The sequence below is a fragment of the Clupea harengus genome, chromosome 12, assembly GCF_900700415.2.
Source record: "Clupea harengus chromosome 12, Ch_v2.0.2, whole genome shotgun sequence".
NCBI lineage: Eukaryota > Metazoa > Chordata > Actinopteri > Clupeiformes > Clupeidae > Clupea > Clupea harengus.
This window is the reverse complement of record NC_045163.1, coordinates 11,501,658-11,519,231: the sequence shown is the minus strand read 5'-3', so window position 1 is coordinate 11,519,231 and position 17,574 is coordinate 11,501,658. Positions and strand designations below refer to the sequence as shown.

Genomic DNA, 17,574 nt, shown 5'->3' with positions numbered 1-17,574 from the left:
GTAAAACAATACAATACATCACACACACTCAACACAGGTCAGCACACACACTCAACACATACTCAACACATATTACAGGTGAGACCAGTCCCATACTCAACACATATTAAAGAAGTCAACATCAACAGCCAACACCCAGTCTCAGCAACCAATAGAACATCAAGAGAAGAGTCATACTCAACACAAATTAGCCTAGCCAGTGTTACATTAGCACAATGCCCTGATGGACTCCACTGTCACATGGGGCATGTGGTTTCAGGTGCTGAGCCTCCAGAACAGGACCTTAGAGCTGGATGTGCTGCTGCAGTCTAAAGAGGAGCTGTTGAATAAGACCAGAGAGGAGCTGGAGACCGGCATCAAAGAGGGCCAGAAGAACATCAAGACCATCCAGGAGTTCCAGCAGGTGGAGTCAATCACACTACGCCGCATTAACACTTCCAGGGTAGCTGGGAATGACCTCTTTGTTTGAGTGTTACTTCCTGTTTGATTAGATCTTTCATTTAACCTCTGTTTGAGGAGTGAATTAGAGTTAGAATCTTTCTTGTCATTAAGCAGAGTGAATGAATAATTTGAACAAACTTTCTGCTGTTAAAACTCAGTTTCTCTTTCTTCTCATCCCTCCCTCTCTTCTCCATCCGCCTCGTTTCTTCCTCTCCTGCTGTCTCCTGCTCCTGTGAAGTTGACGGACCTGGCCGAGGGGTTAAAGGTTGCGTCCCTGTCGTCTGTGGTGAAAGCGAAGGAGGTGGAGTCTGAGGCATCTTCTCTGCGGAGGAATCTAGAAGGTATTGTCTCCTCCTCCACCATCCTCCCCAACCCCTCCTCCCCATCTGCCCCCAAAGTCTGTCTGCCTGTCTGCCGAGTTGCCATGCCAACACACTCACACTCTCACCCAGGGTCATTCCACCCTAATCAGAACTCTAGACGAAGACCACGACAGACAAACTAACTCACAGATAAATAAACAAGCCCAAAAACTGGCTTCAATTGAGGCTCTCTGAGTGTTCGGGGAGGGGGACAGGCAGCCGTTCCATCGTTGGCATGGCAATTTGTTTGTCCTTTAAACACAAACACTGCCCTGATTGCATTTCTGCCCTGCGCTCTGGAAGTCAGGCGCCAATCATGGGCACTCCACACATGCCAGGCTCCCTCGAGTGCCCAGACTGGGAAAAGTGTGTTTTGGCATATTGTTGTGGAGAGGCAGCAGGCAGGCGTGTGGGCAGCCATGAGTGTGGGCCTCGGGCCTGACATGGAAACCGTGGGCCAAACAGTCTGTGGATAATGGAACAGAATGGTGCAAAAATAGACTTGGCTGAAATCCTAGAGTGCAATCTAATTAAGCATAGAACAATAGAACAGAATCAAACAGAAGAATGGAAAAGATTCAGATAGAAGAGAATGGAGTTGGATGTAGGGTTGGAGCAAAGGAGAGGTAAAGAATGTATATAATTATTAATCAGAAATAAACCACAGTAAGAAGAGTGAAAGAAAATGATAGAATTAGCAAGGATATGATGCCATGCTGCATACCAAAAACTAAAAACTAACACAGCACAATTACCACCTTGTCCTTGTCTCACACAACACAACACAACACAACAGCCCCTGCAGATGATGTAATGGCCATGCAAGGCCTGCATGCAACAGTGGGGAAGGACGATTGATTGATTGACTGATTACCCACACCTGGGGAGGTGTGGGGGGGAGAAAGGATCAGTGGACACCTGAGTCTCTCTCAGCATACAGACGTCAAACCCCCTAGACACGTGTTTTTGTGACATACCTTGTATGGACGCGTAATTTTGTAAGATAACCTTGTTGTCTGCCTCCAATGTTTTTGTTGCAGTCACGAACCGGCCGTATCAACAACACAACACAACACAACTGTACACTGTACACAACTTAAACCTCCCTGTCCTTCTCTCCCACACCAGAACACCACACACAGCTGTCCAAATCATGGAGAGCTCTTCATGTTTACTCTGCCCCCCTCCCCCTGTAGGCATGCAGAAGGAGTGGCCTCGTAAGCAGGCCCAGACCAAGGCCGCGGTGCGGAAGGCCCGCGTGGTGGAGGAGAGGGTGCTGACCGAGGCCAAGAAGAAGACGAAGATCGCAGAGAGAGTCGTGCAAGCCGCCGTGAAAAAACGCCACGCAAGCCAACATCACCGCCACCCAGGCGGAGGACACCGCCAACACCGTCTCTAAGGTGAGGGAATGGTGGACCCTGTAGCATGGCAACTGCTGTTAGGTCAGGTTCATGGGTTTCTGGGCACATCACTGTCAGTCCTGCTTTCAGCTTAAGTCTCTGAAGTGTTGCATGTTTTTTGTCATTGATTTGAGTGGTCCTGGGTTTGATGCACACAAAAATCTATACCTCACTTGGACCGAGAGTTGCAGAGCTGAATAAAGTGATGACTTACATCTGGCAACACAGAGTCAAATCTGGCAACGTAGATAAATCAATTAGTGGACCAATCAATGAATAGGGACCTTCATACCTTCCAAATAAATCCTCAGTGTTATCCATAAAGAGCCATCGCGGTGCATTCCAGCAGAGCTAAAACTGGTTTCAGACCTTGTTTCGGTCTGCACCTGCTGTAAGACAGGCGCTCGTCGACGTACCCTCTAGACTCGCCTCAGGGGGAATCCAAATACAACAAACACTCTCGCTCCACCTCTCGGTCTGACTCCGGGGGACAGACCTGCAGAGATGTTCACTTGGATAAGCCCCGCATCCTGACACACACTTCTGCCTGAGAGCTTTCATGCAGCGTGCACTAACATGCGACGTGCGCGCCAGGGGAGACAGCAGGGATGTCGAGAGAGAAAGCTGCCAGTTGGAGAAGAGGAAGCAACTGCTCCTTTGCGTGTAATGTCCACCTGTTTGTTTTGAGGACAAAATGGCAGCCATCCAGCCCACTGCACACAGGAACCAGGCCGCAGCTGGCCCGGAGTCATGTGTAGTCATTTCAGTCTAATTGGGCACACCTGTTCTGCTACTTCCTGTGGTGGGGCAGGTGTGTCACAGCTAGTTCACCGAGTGTCAGGGGTACATTTCCTGGAAGCGCTGTTGTGCACAATCATCCTGATGAATAGGAGAGAGTGTGCTCAAAGTTACCGCTTCTCCATCCTTTGAGGGTTGCCGAACAACGGCTTTCTGGAAGTGCACTTCTGGTTGGCACTGAACGAGCGGTGAGGAACAGTTACTTAACCACTTATCGCTACAGAACTGATGTCACCATTTGAAAAATTGGAAAAACTTGGAAAAATTTCACCTTGGAAAAATTTGCACAATAAATGAAGCTTTTTAGACTAATCACAGCTGATGCATCAGTACTCTGTTGCTTTATTCAGACGGGTATCCACTAAAGACGATGCCTACTGCTGCACTATCATTCTTGATTTGCTTTCAGCTTTAATGGACCCTCATTTAAGTCATCTGATTCCCACAGACCTGTCATCCCGACTCAATTAATTTACCTCTGTAATTTAGCAATCTCATTTCATGAACATATTTAATGGAATCATTGTTATATATTTATATGACGATGATCAGAAGTGATTACTATGAACTGCTATCAACATTCAGTATCTGAAAAAAATCGGACAAACTGCACAGTAGTCTGAATAGCGCAAACCGGCTAAGTTTGATCACTGGTTGTATTGGTGCTTGCTATACACGACACAGCCACGTGCAGGGCTCATATATCTCTGACTGAATGGCAGTAGTAATGTTTTAGTAATGTAGTGTGTGCCTGGAGCAGCCAGGGAGGTGGGACTGCCTCTGGTTGTTGATGTGATGGTAAGTTTGATAGAGGCACGTCATTGCCATTCTCATGTACACTTACTTACTTATACACTTACTTACTTACTTATACAGTTATTTACTAACTTATACACTTACTTACTTATACACTTACTTACTTACTTATACAGTTATTTACTAACTTATACACTTACTTACTTATACATTATTGACTTACTTATACACTTATTTACTTACTTTAACACTTACTTACTTACTTATACACTTATTTACTTACTATTTACTTACATATATACTTGTACACTTACATTTACAATTACATTTAGTCATTTAGCAGACGCTCATTAGACGAATGCAGCATCCGGGGGGTAACATTTGCCCTTACAAGAGCATACTTATACACGTACTTACTTACTTACTTACTTACTTAGCGTAGCTGCACCGGTTAGCGGCCAGTCTGTTTAATCGATATGCTCAGTCTATTTATAATGACATGACAATATTTATAATTTAACATGACAACCGAACGAAGCGATAACAAGCGCATGCCGCTATTATATCCCGTTATGATATATACTTATACACTTACTTACTTACATACTGTACATACTTACTTACTTACATACTATACTTACTTATACACTTACATACTTACTTACTTACTTACATATATACTTGTACACTTACTTACTTACTTATATACTTATACACTTACTTACTTACTTACTTACTTATATACTTATACCAGAGGTCTTCAACTGGGGGTCCGCGGAGGTACTGCAGGGGGTCCGCCAAATTATTTCATCTGAAGCATTTTTTCCCTCTTCCAAAAAGTAAAAACGTCCAAAAGACTACATAAACATAAACAGAACGTAAAAATTGCTTTCCATTCCTTAAAAATAATACATAGGCTACCCATGAGTCTTCACGCGATCATTTGATCATAATGGCAACATATTCACTTTTAGCTATATTTAGCTATCTGTTGCCAAAAGACGTTACCTGCCATAACCATACAATTTGAAATAATCGTCGTTGTGTAATTTCTCGGAACAAAAGCTCCTCGTCAGACACCACTGATGGCGGTTCAGATGATCTACCTTCAGAGGATGCCAACACCCTTCCATGCAAAGCCACAGCGCAAACGGGAGAAGACACTTAAATATTCAGAGAATTATCTGAAGTTTGCCTTCACCTACAAAGAGACCGATGGTGAATAATTAGCAGTGTGCGTGGTTTGCTCTTCCGTGCTATCAAACGAAACTATGAAACCATCATAGCCTGCAACGACACTCAAAGGCAACCCATGTTTCACTTGAAAGAAAAAAAACATTTAATATTTCCCGTTTAAAATCTTTTGAGGGCCAGCAGACCTTGATGAGACAATCAGCCAAAGTGTGCGAGCTAGCTTTTAAAAGCCTCTTATCCAAGTTGCATTACGTGTCGTGACCAAAACAGCCATACATAATTGCGGAAAGTTTAATATTGCCCAACAGCTAGTGATATGTGCAAAACAATGTTTGGGAAGGATGAGTAGCCTACGTAAAAAAAACTGAAAAGCATCCCAATGCCCGCCCTATTGATGAATTGGCAGCTGAGGGCACTACTAGTCGCAAAACTCCCAAGGCAGATTCTTTTGCACTACAATTTAGATGAATCCACCGATGTGTCAAACGACGCTCAGCTTTTAGCTTTTTTGTGATTTTGTCGACCCAAAATGAGATGAAGGAGGAATTTCTATTCTGTAAGCAGCTGCCAGGAGGTAAAAAAAGTTCAGAGATTTTCAAAGTGATCGACAATTGTTTCCGTGAACATGATATACCCTGGCCAAAATGTGTCGCGATGTGCCACAGACGGTGCAAGAGCTATGTATGACGCACTGCATGCTTCATAGGCAGAATGTTGTTGCCAAAGACATGAATGATGAATTCTCAAACGTCAGATCTCTCACTAGGTATGAGATATTTCATCCATATTTAAGCTTCTCAAGCTACTCAATTCTTTGTCCCTCCCTAATTGAATACAGAGTGATGGCTAAGGGAGAAAAAATGTCAATAATAACAGAATAAATTGAAACGAGTTCTGTGTCACAGATGATTTGTAATTCTGTTCAAACATGTGTAGGGGAGTGTGTGTGTGTGGACTGACACTTAGTTCCAAATAAATTATATGAATATCAGGCCCAAATTTGGGGCGGCAGGGGTGGGGGTCCCTGCTCAGTGTCTCTCTCAGCCAAGGGGTCCTTGGGCTGAAAAAGGTTGAAGACCCCTGACTTATACACTTACTTACTTACTTGCTTGTAGTGTTTGCTTATTTGTTCATTTGTTTGTTTGTTTTGTGAACCAGAACGCCAAAGCAACCAGAACGCAGACGAAACAGACGAAGAGTGTGTCTGCGCAGCTGAGGTCGTCTGTGGAGGAGACAGAGCAGCGGCTGAGTGAGCAGGGAGGACTCCGTCACGCAGATGCTCTCGCAGACGCAGACAGAGGAGGTGGAACAAACTACTGTGACTATTCAGACATCAGAGATATATCCTAGTACCAGTTGGTGGTGCTATGGTTACTATACAGTTAATATACTTACGTCTGAAATATGAGCTGTGCATTCAGAATTGCTCCAGTACAGACATCAGATAGATAGGCTGGATGGAAAACTACCAATAGTTAGTCAGTTTTGGTACAGTACTTGAAACTAAATAACACATTTTAAGTGCACTAGCTCAGTCTGAAGTACATTTTTGAAAGTACACTTCCAGCATACTAACCTTTTCTCAAGAGAACAAAGGCCCATCATTGAGCTGATCAGTGTTTTTGTGTGTCATTAACTCTGAATTGCATAGTCATTGGTTCCCTTTGTTATGTCCTATTTTTGCCAGCCTGGGCCTCTCTGGGGACTGTGCTGGAAAAGATGGAGTCTGCGAAGCTTCAGCTGGAGTCATACACACACACACTGGCAGTGCTGCTCAGCAAATTAGGTGAGTGTTGGGAAAGGGCACCACCTAGTGGTTAATAGCTATATGCCATTTTGCTGTTGGTGTTTTGGATGCTGTGCACATCGTTTTGCAGTTTCAGAAGCAACACAGTGACAGTGGCCAGGATAAAGAGCTTAACTTCTGTTGCTGGTGATGCCCAGACAATTGCTCTGACTCCCCTCCCATTAGTTTTTGTCTTTTCTTTCTCTTGTTTTCAGTTCATTGATTTTTCCGCGTCTCCTGATAGTTCTTCAAAGAGTCACATATGACCAGATACTTTAAATCCACTCAGTTTCTCATTCTTTCCTCTCTCCTGATCTTCTATTTGGCAATGCTCATGTGGCTATACCGTCACGTTCTGATGCAATGCTCATGTGGGCCATACCGTCACGTTCTGATGCAGTGCCCTCATGGCCATACCGTCACGTCCTGATGCAATGCCTTTGTGGCTATACCGTCATGTCCTGATGCAATGCCTTTGTGGCTATACTGTCACGTCCTGCTGCAATGCTCACGTGGCTATACAGTCACAGACCCTTTAAAGTTAACATTTTCTTTTACAATTCAGTTTTTTTCTCATCAATCTACACGCAATACTCTTACTCTTACACTTAGTTATGACACTTGCAATTGAGCATCCTACTTCGATCAGTGATCCTTGAGATGCTTCTAGAACTTGATTGGAGTCTACCTGTGCCTAATTGATTTAATCGAACATCATTAAGAAAGGCACACACCTGTCTATAAGGTCTTACGAACTTTTTTAAGCAAATTTTGAACATACGAATAGGAAATCCTGAGTGGAAACGCAAAGTCGAATAAAAAATCAATTTGTTAGAGGGGCGTGGATTAATACTATAAACGATATTTTTCCGTATCCTTCTTACCCTCTATCCTGACTAGTCTCCCAGTCCCTATCACAGAAAAACATCCCCACAGTATGATGCTGCCACCACCGTGTTTGACTGTAGAGATGGTATTAATGAAGTGATGCTCAGTGCCTGGTTTCCTTCACCCACGCTGTTTTGTGGAATTATGGCCTAGTAGTTCAATCTTTGTTTCATCAGACCAGAGGATTTTGCTCTTCATTGTCTGAGAGTCATTCAGGTTCTTTTTGGAAAAATCCTAGTGAGTTGTCATTTTAGTGAGGAATGGCCACTTTCCCATAAAAGCCTGATTTTTGGAGTGCTGCACTGATGGTTGTCCTTCCATAAGGTTCTCCTATCTCCACAGAGGAACTCAGGATCTCATTCATAGAGACAATTAGGTTATTGGCTACCTGTCGTATATACTATATATATATATATATATATATATATATATATATATATAGAGAGACACTATACTCCTCACCCCCTTCTTCTAACAATCTCTCTCTCTCTCTTTCTCTTTATCTTTGTCTCTCTCTTTCTCTCTATCTCTTTTTCTCCCTGTCTCTCATGGCCCTCAGAAGAGGACTCGTCTCTGGACAAGTTCGACCTCATTCTGAACGAGACGGCCACCCGCCTGCTGATCCTGAAGGGCAGCGTGGAGAGTTCGGCTCTGTCCGGGAAGATCCAGACCCTGCGGACCGCCTCCCAGGAGCAGAAGAGCCAGGTGGCCCGAATGGACCAGGACCTCCAGGAGATCCGGGAAGAGAGGGCCAGCCTTCAGGATATTGTGCTCAACCTCCCCAAATCCTGCCCTTAACACAAGACCCTGTGACAGCCGCCAGCACACTGTATCATCCCAGCATTAGAGTTTATGAGATATAATGGTCATAATTTAGTTCCAGGCCACTTGTATGCACAGTTTTATTTTTGTACCTTTTCTGCGAGGTCCTTCTTGTTTACAGATGCACAAAACATAAGGTGTAGTGACAAAGGAGAAACGTTTTCAGATAAACTATTGACTATAACTATACCAAAGAGCTCATTCCAATAAAACATATAACTAAGCGATTGTGTGGTGGTCTTTTTTCATTCACAAAGCTTATGCAAGTGAAAGCAACTTGTGGTTCTTGTTTGAACCTTGTGTCATGATGAATGTGAAGGGAGATAGGAGTGAATCAGAAGACACAGGCGCTACAAAGAACCCTCAGAACTTTAGCTTGGCCCTGGTATCGTCTGTTCTTTAGGCCTTCAACTGAGAGAAGTATCAAGTCCCAGATCATCTTCACCACCCATTAGCCAGTTAAATGGGTTGGTTTAAGTCAGGGGTCTTCAACCTTTTTCAGCCCAAGGACCCCTTGGCTGAGAGAGACACTGAGCAGGGACCCCCACCCCTGCCGCCCCAAATTTGGGCCTGATATTCATATAATTTATTTGGAACTAAGTGTCAGTCACACACACACACTCCCCTACACATGTTTGAACAGAATTACAAATCATCTGTGACACAGAACTCGTTTCAATTTATTCTGTTTATTATTGACATTTTTTCTCCCTTAGCCATCACTCTGTATTCAATTAGGGAGGGACAAAGAATTGAGTAGCTTGAGAAGCTTAAATATGGATGAAATATCTCATACCTAGTGAGAGATCTGACGTTTGAGAATTCATCATTCATGTCTTTGGCAACAACATTCTGCCTATGAAGCATGCAGTGCGTCATACATAGCTCTTGCACCGTCTGTGCACATCGCGACACATTTTGGCCAGGGTATATCATGTTCACGGAAACAATTGTCGATCACTTTGAAAATCTCTGAACTTTTTTTTACCTCCTGGCAGCTGCTTACAGAATAGAAATTCCTCCTTCATCTCATTTTGGTCGACAAATCACAAAAAAGCTAAAAGCTGAGCGTCGTTTGACACATCGGTGGATTCATCTAATTGTAGTGCAAAAGAATCTGCCTTTGGGAGTTTTGCGACTAGTAGTGCCCTCAGCTGCCAATTCATCAATAGGGCGGGCATTGGGATGCTTTTCAGTTTTTTTTACGTAGGCTACTCATCCTTCCCAAACATTGTTTTGCACATATCACTAGCTGTTGGCAATATTAAACTTTCCGCAATTATGTATGGCTGTTTGGTCTGAGCGACACGTAATGCAACTTGATAAGAGGCTTTTAAAGCTAGCTCGCACACTTTGGCTGATTGTCTCATCAAGGTCTGCTGGCCCTCAAAAGATTTTAAACGGGAAATATTAAATGTTTTTTTTCTTTCAAGTGAACATGGGTTGCCTTTGAGTGTCGTTGCAGCTATGATGGTTTCATAGTTTCGTTTGATAGCACGGAAGAGCAAACCACGCACACTGCTAATTATTCACCATCGGTCTCTTTGTAGGTGAAGGCAAACTTCAGATAATTCTCTGAATATTTCAGTGTCTTCTCCCGTTTGCGCTGTTGGCTTTGCATGGAAGGGGTGTTGGCATCCTCTGAAGGTAGATCATCTGAACCGCCATCAGTGGTGTCTGACGAGGAGCTTTTGTTCCAAGAAATTACAGAACGACCGATTATTTCAAATTGTATGGTTATGGCAGGTAACGTCTTTTGGCAACAGATAGCTAAATATAGCTAAAAGTGAATATGTTGCCATTATGATCAAATGATCGCGTGAAGACTCATGGGTAGCCTATGTATTATTTTTAAGGAATAGAAAGCAATTTTTACGTTCTGTTTATGTTTATGTAGTCTTTTGGACGTTTTTACTTTTTGGAAGAGGGAAAAAATGCTTCAGATGAAATAATTTGGCGGACCCCCTGCAGTACCTCCGCGGACCCCCAGTTGAAGACCTCTGGTTTAAGTAATAACATCATAAGGGCGTTATGTTTGGAAGATCAGTGATGTTGAAAGGTGCGATAGTGATTCAGTATGTAGAGGAGTCGTTTAGTAATCGGAAGGTTGCTAGTTTGATCCCGACTCCTCCTCACCAAGTGTCGAAGTGTCCTTGAGCAAGACACTGAACCCCTAACCACTCCTGATGTGCAGGTTGGCAACTTAGATAGAAGCATGGGTAGAATGGGTAGATGTCTGAGGCATTCATCTATAGGGATGGGTATCGTTTGGTTTTTATCCGATACCGGTACATAACCGATACTTTTAAAACGATACCGGTGCCTAAACGGTGCCGGAACCGATACTTTTATAAAAAATAAAAAAATGTTTACGATTGACGACATTTAAGAAAGGCTTTATTGCCAAATATATGAACTGTTTAAAGTAGATTATATATATAAATAAATACAAAACACCTTTTAACTTAAAACTTAAATAATATATGAACTGTTAACAAAAGTTTAGACTATACTTAAATAAATACAAATAAATACAAAACACACACACTCTGTACACACACTACAGCTTCAATACTTCAGCAATTCTTTTGTTCAATTTAATTTTTTTCTTCAAATTGAACAATATATTAACTGTTTAAAGTATATTATAAATATAAATACATACAAAACACTTGGCTTCAAACTTTTTAACTTCAAACTATGAACATTATATTAACTGTAAACAACAGTTTATAGTATACTTAAATAAATATAAATAAATACAAAAAACAGCTTCAAACTTCTTTTGCAAAAATATGAGCATATTTGCCTTTGGAGTCAAAAATGTATTATTTTGTTTGCATTTATTTCATGAAATTTCACCATTTTATGATTTGTTTATACCTATCTTTTCTATCTTGTTTATAGTTAATCTTGTTACTTGAACACACTGAGTACGAGAAAATGTGTACTGCTCCTTTAAGAGACTACCGTAGGTTAAGTATAGCTGTCATCTCCGTTTATTTTTCAGTCTTCGGTTGCTGATCTGCCGTTGACTCTTTGCCTTCTCTCCACTCTTTTCACGCAATTGTTTTGTTGCATTTGCTGCACGTCGCGATGTTTGAATATTTTGGTGCGAAATACAGCCACACTTTTGACCGTTCACCTTTCGGTATTTTCTCTGTTAAAAGGTTGATGGCTAGTTCTGTTTGTGCTTGCTCTGTGAACTGCTGAATGCTCTTCACTGTCATAAGACTGTTGCTATGAAAACACCAATGAGCGTGAGCGACACAGGACAAAGTTTACATTGGGGGCTGGGGCAGTTTTACATGTGCCCCGCGGAATCTGCCTAGCAACCGTTTTCAATTGGCTCAGGCACCGAAATGAAGCACCGAAATCTGCGTTGCATTTCGGTCCGGGTAGGTACCGGTTGTATTGGAACCGGTTCCATATTGGTACCGGTTCTCGGTACCCAACCCTATTCATCTATATGCTTTGAGCGCTTTGAGTGCTCTATGAGTAGAAAAGCGCTATATAAATGCAGTCCATTTACCATTTGAAAGAGAGTGGTGCTGGTGTCATTAGGTGAGAGTCTTATCTCATGAATTTAGAGTTCATTCTTCACTACATCCATGTACAAAGCCAGCAGCCCAAAGAAAAATGTAACTGCAGTGAAATTCATTCATAGGATAGCACTGAATGTCTACTAGAACATTTTAAGGTGAAATGTTTTTAGTTTCAAGTCCCAGCCTGGAGCTTTTTGATTGTGATTTGGCCCCGGACAAGTCTGATGTTTGAGCGTTGGCTTGTCAGGGATGGTGTCCTATAGTTGCATAAGAGCCAGCTCTGTGCAGAGCCACACTCATTCATGTGTTCATCTCTTTGAGAGGGCCCAGTCCAGCACTAGGCCATTAGCTTCAGACTCCCCCACTGAAATGAGGATCTTTCACAGACTCCTCACCCGCCTGGAGAGAGTGCGGTCTGTGACACATTTTGTGCTGTCAGGAAATAAAGGGTATTTTGGGGGGGTGGGGGGTGTTTTAGGAAGCGGTTGGAATGATGGTGGTGGAGATGGCAGTTGGGCTTGAAGTGTTCTCCCCCTGACAGGTTCGTTTAGAGTCGAGCTCTCCTGGCTTCAGGTTGCGTAATTACCTATCAGGTCTTTTGCCCTCCCACAATTCACTAGCACCCAGACGCACAGCTCAGAATTCTGAGCATGTTCCTTGCTTCCTGTTTTTCACTCACTCTTCTTCTTTCCTCCTCCTCCTCCCTCTCTATCAGTCTCTTTTTCCTTTTCTTCAAGTCTTCATTTCCTCCTCTGTACTGCCCTCTACTATTTTCAGCTGTCAGCCTCGCGTCAATTCCTCACTCTGTCTATCTCCTCAAACTGCCACGATTCCTGCTCTCTTTCTGTCTCTGTCTCTCCCCTTGTCTTCTCTGCTATCTCCCCCATCTATCTCCCTGCTGCAGCTCGGAGCCTCTGTTAGCCATTATTTTTGCGGTGAAAGAGAGAAGGGAAAGATGTCAGACCAACCTGGAGCTTTGAGTGCTGTGATATCTGATGAATAATGGACAAACTGCCTCCGCGGCAGACCAAATCTGTCCCCCGAAATGAAGTTTGATACAACAGATATGTGCTCACTATTCCAAGGGGAATAGAAAGTAGGCTACCATTTTATATTCCATTACATTTATTAATTTAGCTGACACTACATGGGGTAGTCTGGGTGAAAGTCTAATTAATTAAGCTTCAGATGAAATATGCCAGATTACTAAACCCTTCTGACAGAGCTGACTGAATGAAAGGCACAAAGTCATTATTATTGTTAAGAAACATTGCATACTACTACAATACTATTACATATTACAGTGATACAGGCATAAGACAGATTTCCCAAATAATTGTATTCTTGTATCTTTTGTGTCTGTCAGTTGTCTGCCATTTGTTTGCATTTAAAAGCCGTTAAAATATTGTGACTCATATCAATTACACAGAAGGGCCTACACATAATGAAATACGTGCATTTCTGTGGATTTAGTCTTCGTGAATGCTATACCCCATATCAGGGGCGGTTTTAGGCACGGGCGACCCGGGCAGCCGCCCGGGGCGGCACTTTTTCATAAGACGTGGGGGGCGGCAAGAGCACTTAAAAAAAAAATCATCTGGGCCGCGAAGCGGTTTTCTATTATCTATCATATCACTGTGTGTGGAATTGGCAAATTGGCGCCCCCTGCAGCTGCAGGCGCCTCTGCTCGCTAAGAAGGTGCCGTGGACAGATCCTGCGTGAGAAGGGGGAAGGGGAGGGGGCGCGGGGATCCACTGTATAGCAGTCACACCTCGACTTTCTTCCCAATAACGCACATTCATAACATTATAATTACAGGCCTATAATTCCTGCACGTTTTCGTTTTTCTGAATTGTGTGAAATGGCTAATACAAATAGGTAATACAGAACGATGATGTGGTCACCAAGGGCAAGGTGAATTGGTGGAAGGAGACCACTGACTGCTTCAACTTATCCAACTGGTGAAGGTAGTACGTAGTTAGCAGAGTATAGGTAGATAGATAGATACTTTATTTATCCCGAGGGAAATTAAATACATCTTTTACAGAGTAGTCTATTACATTATCAAGAAAGCTATTGAAGGATGCTCAAGTGGACAAGGTAAAAATGTGTTTTCAGTCAAGTGTAACTTAACCTAAATTCCTATTAAGGCAACCAGCTAATGTTGAGCACCAACAGAATTGTTTGCTAGCTAGCGTTAGCTAGCTGATTTGACCATAGGGTATGAACATGTTCATTCATCTGACACTAGGCTAGGTGTTAGCGAAGTCCCGCTAGCCACAACTAACAGAATATAACAGCATACAGAGTACTAGTATAATCTTAATAATGAACAGGTCGATAGCTAGCTGGTTAGACCATATATTTCCTTTTGACACAACTATACTAGCCAGCGTTAGCGAAATCCCGTTAGCCACGATTAGCTAACTCAACTATACCATAATGCATGTTGAGTGCTTAACCTAACTTGCAGAGAGCTGGTTAGCTAACATTAATGTACATGATGTGTGCATTGATTCTCTTAAGTGTGTTAGTCAAATTTTCTATTGAAGGATTTGTGCAATTGATACATTTAAGTTTGTCTTTCACTTATATTGTTATAATAAAAAATAAATAAGATTCTTTTTTTTCCGGCGGGGGGGGGGGGGGGGGGGGGGGGGGGGGGCGCTCAGAGGGGGTTTCGCCCGGGGCGTAATTCCATGTAGAACCGCCACTGCCCCATATGTGCACTTGGCGACGGCGCAGTAGTTGGTTCAACATTCGCCGCTGGTTTTCGGTTCCACCTTTAAAAAGCGCATTTTCGCCGCTACATGGCACTGTTTACCGCAGTGTTGAACTATCCTGCAGAACTGGATGAGCTTCACTATCGCTCAAGCAGCCAAGTGGTCAGTCGTAAAACAAAACGTGCAACTACACATGAAGCGCACAGTAGCAGCTTTTAATGACTTGATTGGTATAGTTTAAGTAGGCTATTTAGCAGAAGCTTTTTTTCAAAGCAGCTTACAACATATTGGATAGACTGAGGCCATGCGCAGTAATAAGAATAATGCAATGTGTAATGCAATACAAAATGTATTTAAAATAGGCTATATATTAAAGTAAACCCGTAAATTATTATAACACAATACAACAACAACAATAATACAAATAATAGTAATAATGTGGCGAGTTGGCCCAGAAGAAGGGAGGCGGACACAAAGATGTATTACTCACTCACTCACTCTAAAGAAAAATCTATTGCATTCACTATGCAGGGAACCAGACATTCAAACAACGGGCAGATTTCGCACGGTACATTCCGAAACATTCCATGTCGGTAACGTAGCACTAGTAATGGCAATGGAACTGCTTACCTCCGGTGAAATAAATTAAAGGCAGGCAACAAATAGGCATATTTAGCTCAAATGCAGTCTATATTTTCCATGTTATTCAAAAGTTTAATTTGGCTTTTGTTTCATTACTCATTACTTGATTTCCTTTGCTGTACACGAATCAAAAAGTAGGCTATAGGCTATAATAAAAAGTTAAATTAAACCAAAACCATTTGCAGTGGAGTCTATTCTAAAGGTTCTCAGACATACAGTGGGGGAAATAAGTATTTGAACCCTTGCCGATTTCGCAAGTTTGGCCACTTGCAAAGAAATGTGTGATCTATAATTGTAATGGTAGGTGTATTTTAACAGTGAGAAATAGAATATCAACAAACAAATCCAGAAAACTGCATTTTATAACATTTATGACTTTATTTGTATTTGATGCAGAAAATAAGTATTTGAACCCCCAAGCAAATAGCAAGAATTCTGGCTCCCGATGACCAGTTATGTGCCCAAGAAGCACATAGATTAGTCCTCATTAGGCCTAACAAGGTACACCTGATCTCAACTGGTGACGTGTATAAAAGAAACCTGTCCAAAGAATCATACTTCACACCTTCAACCTCACCACCATGGGCAAGACCAAAGAGTTGACCAAGGACGTCAGAGATAAGATTGTAGACCTGCACAAGGCTGGAATGGGTTACAAAACCATCGGCAAGCAGCTTGGTGAGAAGCAGACAACTATTAGTGCGATTATTCGTAAATGGAAGCAACACCAAACAACTGTCAATCTCTCTAGGTCTGGGGCTCCATGCAAGATACCCCCTCGTGCGGTATCAGTGATCATCCGAAAGGTGCAGAATAACCCCAGAACTACACAGGGGGAGCTTGTGAATGATCTCAAGGCAGCTGGGACCACATTCACCAAGAAAACCATTGGCAACACACTACGCCGTAATGGTTTGAAGTACTGAAGCACTCACAAGGTCCCCCTGCTCAAGGAAGCACATGTACAGGGCCGTCTGAAGTTGGCCAATGAACACTTGAATGATTCTAAGGAGGATTGGGAGACAGGATGTGGTCAGATGAGACCAAAATCAAGCTCTTTGGCATCAACTCGACTTGCCGCGTTTGGAGGGGGAAGAATGCTGAATATGACCCCAAGAACACCATCCCCACCGTCAAGCATGGAGGTGGAAACATTATGCTTTGGGGCTGTTTCTCTGCCAAGGGTACAGGACGACTCCAGTGCATCGAGGGGACTATGGATGGGGCCATGTAGCGTGGAATATTGGGCTTGAACCTCATTCCCCCATTCCCTCCCATTGAAAACACAACCTTAAGGATTTGGAGAGGATCTGCAAAGAAGAGTGGACCAAAATCCCTCCTGAGATGTGTGTAAACCTGGTGACCAACTACAAGAAAAGTCTGTCGTCTGTGCTTGCCAACAAGGGTTATTCCACCAAGTAAGTCATGTTTTGCTAGGGGTTCAAATACTTATTTTCTGCATCAAATGCAAATTAAGTCATAAATGTTATAAAATGCAGTTTTCTGGATTTTTTTTGTCGATATTCTGTTTCTCACTGTTAAAATACACCTACTATTACAATTATAGATCACACATTTCTTTGCAAGTGGCCAAACTTGCGAAATCGGCAGGGGTTCAAATACTTATTTTCCCCACTGTAACTTAATTGTAACGTCTTATTCAGTACGTTCACCTTGCAAAGAAGTGTGGTGTACTGGAAAAAATTGACGGGCTCTGTTGTAGTGGACATCGTTTGTACACTACAATTTGTGGCGCGCAGCTGGGTTTTTGCAGTGCACTATGGTGAATGAACAGCACAACAAAATGGCTGATTGATTCACTATATAGTGGGTAAGTGGACGTTCCGAACATAGCTCCAGTTCTGCAGAATAGCTTGACAAATGCGGTAAACATTGCCATCTAGCGGTGAAAATACGTCACTGACCAGTTTTTAAGGTGGAACCAACACTAACGGTGCAAACCCATGACAGCGACGCGATACGCTTCCATCACTTTGAGTGGGCGTGTTGTAACGTGTGGAAATAGCATTTTCAAACTGTCGGAGACGACACCAAACATTCTGATTGGCCGCTGCGGGAAAAATCGCTCCTCATTTGCATAGGATTCAACATTTTTCAACTTTTATCGGTCGCGTCGCCCAAAAAGGTGGTCTACGTCACAATGGATTGGCTCCCGTTGAAATGCATGGGATTAGAATATCGCGTCGCTCGTAACGG

General features: G+C 42.7%; 2 protein-coding genes across 2 annotated transcripts in view; both read left to right on the top strand.

The window, feature by feature from the left end:
• Positions 1-6,135, top strand: part of LOC105904194 (laminin subunit gamma-3) — a 13,091-nt gene extending 6,956 nt beyond the window's left edge. Inside the window, exons 8-11 of the mRNA XM_042709422.1 lie at positions 260-403; positions 680-782; positions 2,000-2,203; positions 6,110-6,135. Of these exons, the coding sequence (XP_042565356.1) occupies positions 260-403; positions 680-782; positions 2,000-2,202 (450 nt within the window). The 3' untranslated portion in view covers position 2,203; positions 6,110-6,135. The remainder of the gene's footprint in view (positions 1-259; positions 404-679; positions 783-1,999; positions 2,204-6,109) is intronic.
• A 512-nt stretch (positions 6,136-6,647) lies between these two features.
• LOC122133330 (laminin subunit gamma-3-like) lies at positions 6,648-8,671 on the top strand. Its single transcript, XM_042709306.1, has 2 exons — positions 6,648-6,737; positions 8,185-8,671. Exons 1-2 carry the CDS (start codon positions 6,671-6,673, stop codon positions 8,421-8,423), a joined length of 306 nt encoding a protein of 101 aa, XP_042565240.1. The 5' UTR covers positions 6,648-6,670; the 3' UTR covers positions 8,424-8,671.
• The last annotated feature ends 8,903 nt before the right edge of the window (positions 8,672-17,574 follow it).

Coding starts and splice junctions, on each gene's coding strand:
- LOC122133330 (XM_042709306.1), top strand. CDS start 6,671: ATGGAGTCTGCGAAGCTTCAGCTGGAGTCATACACACACACACTGGCA. Junction 6,738..8,184: donor AGTGCTGCTCAGCAAATTAG/GTGAGTGTTGGG, acceptor CATGGCCCTCAG/AAGAGGACTCGTCTCTGGAC.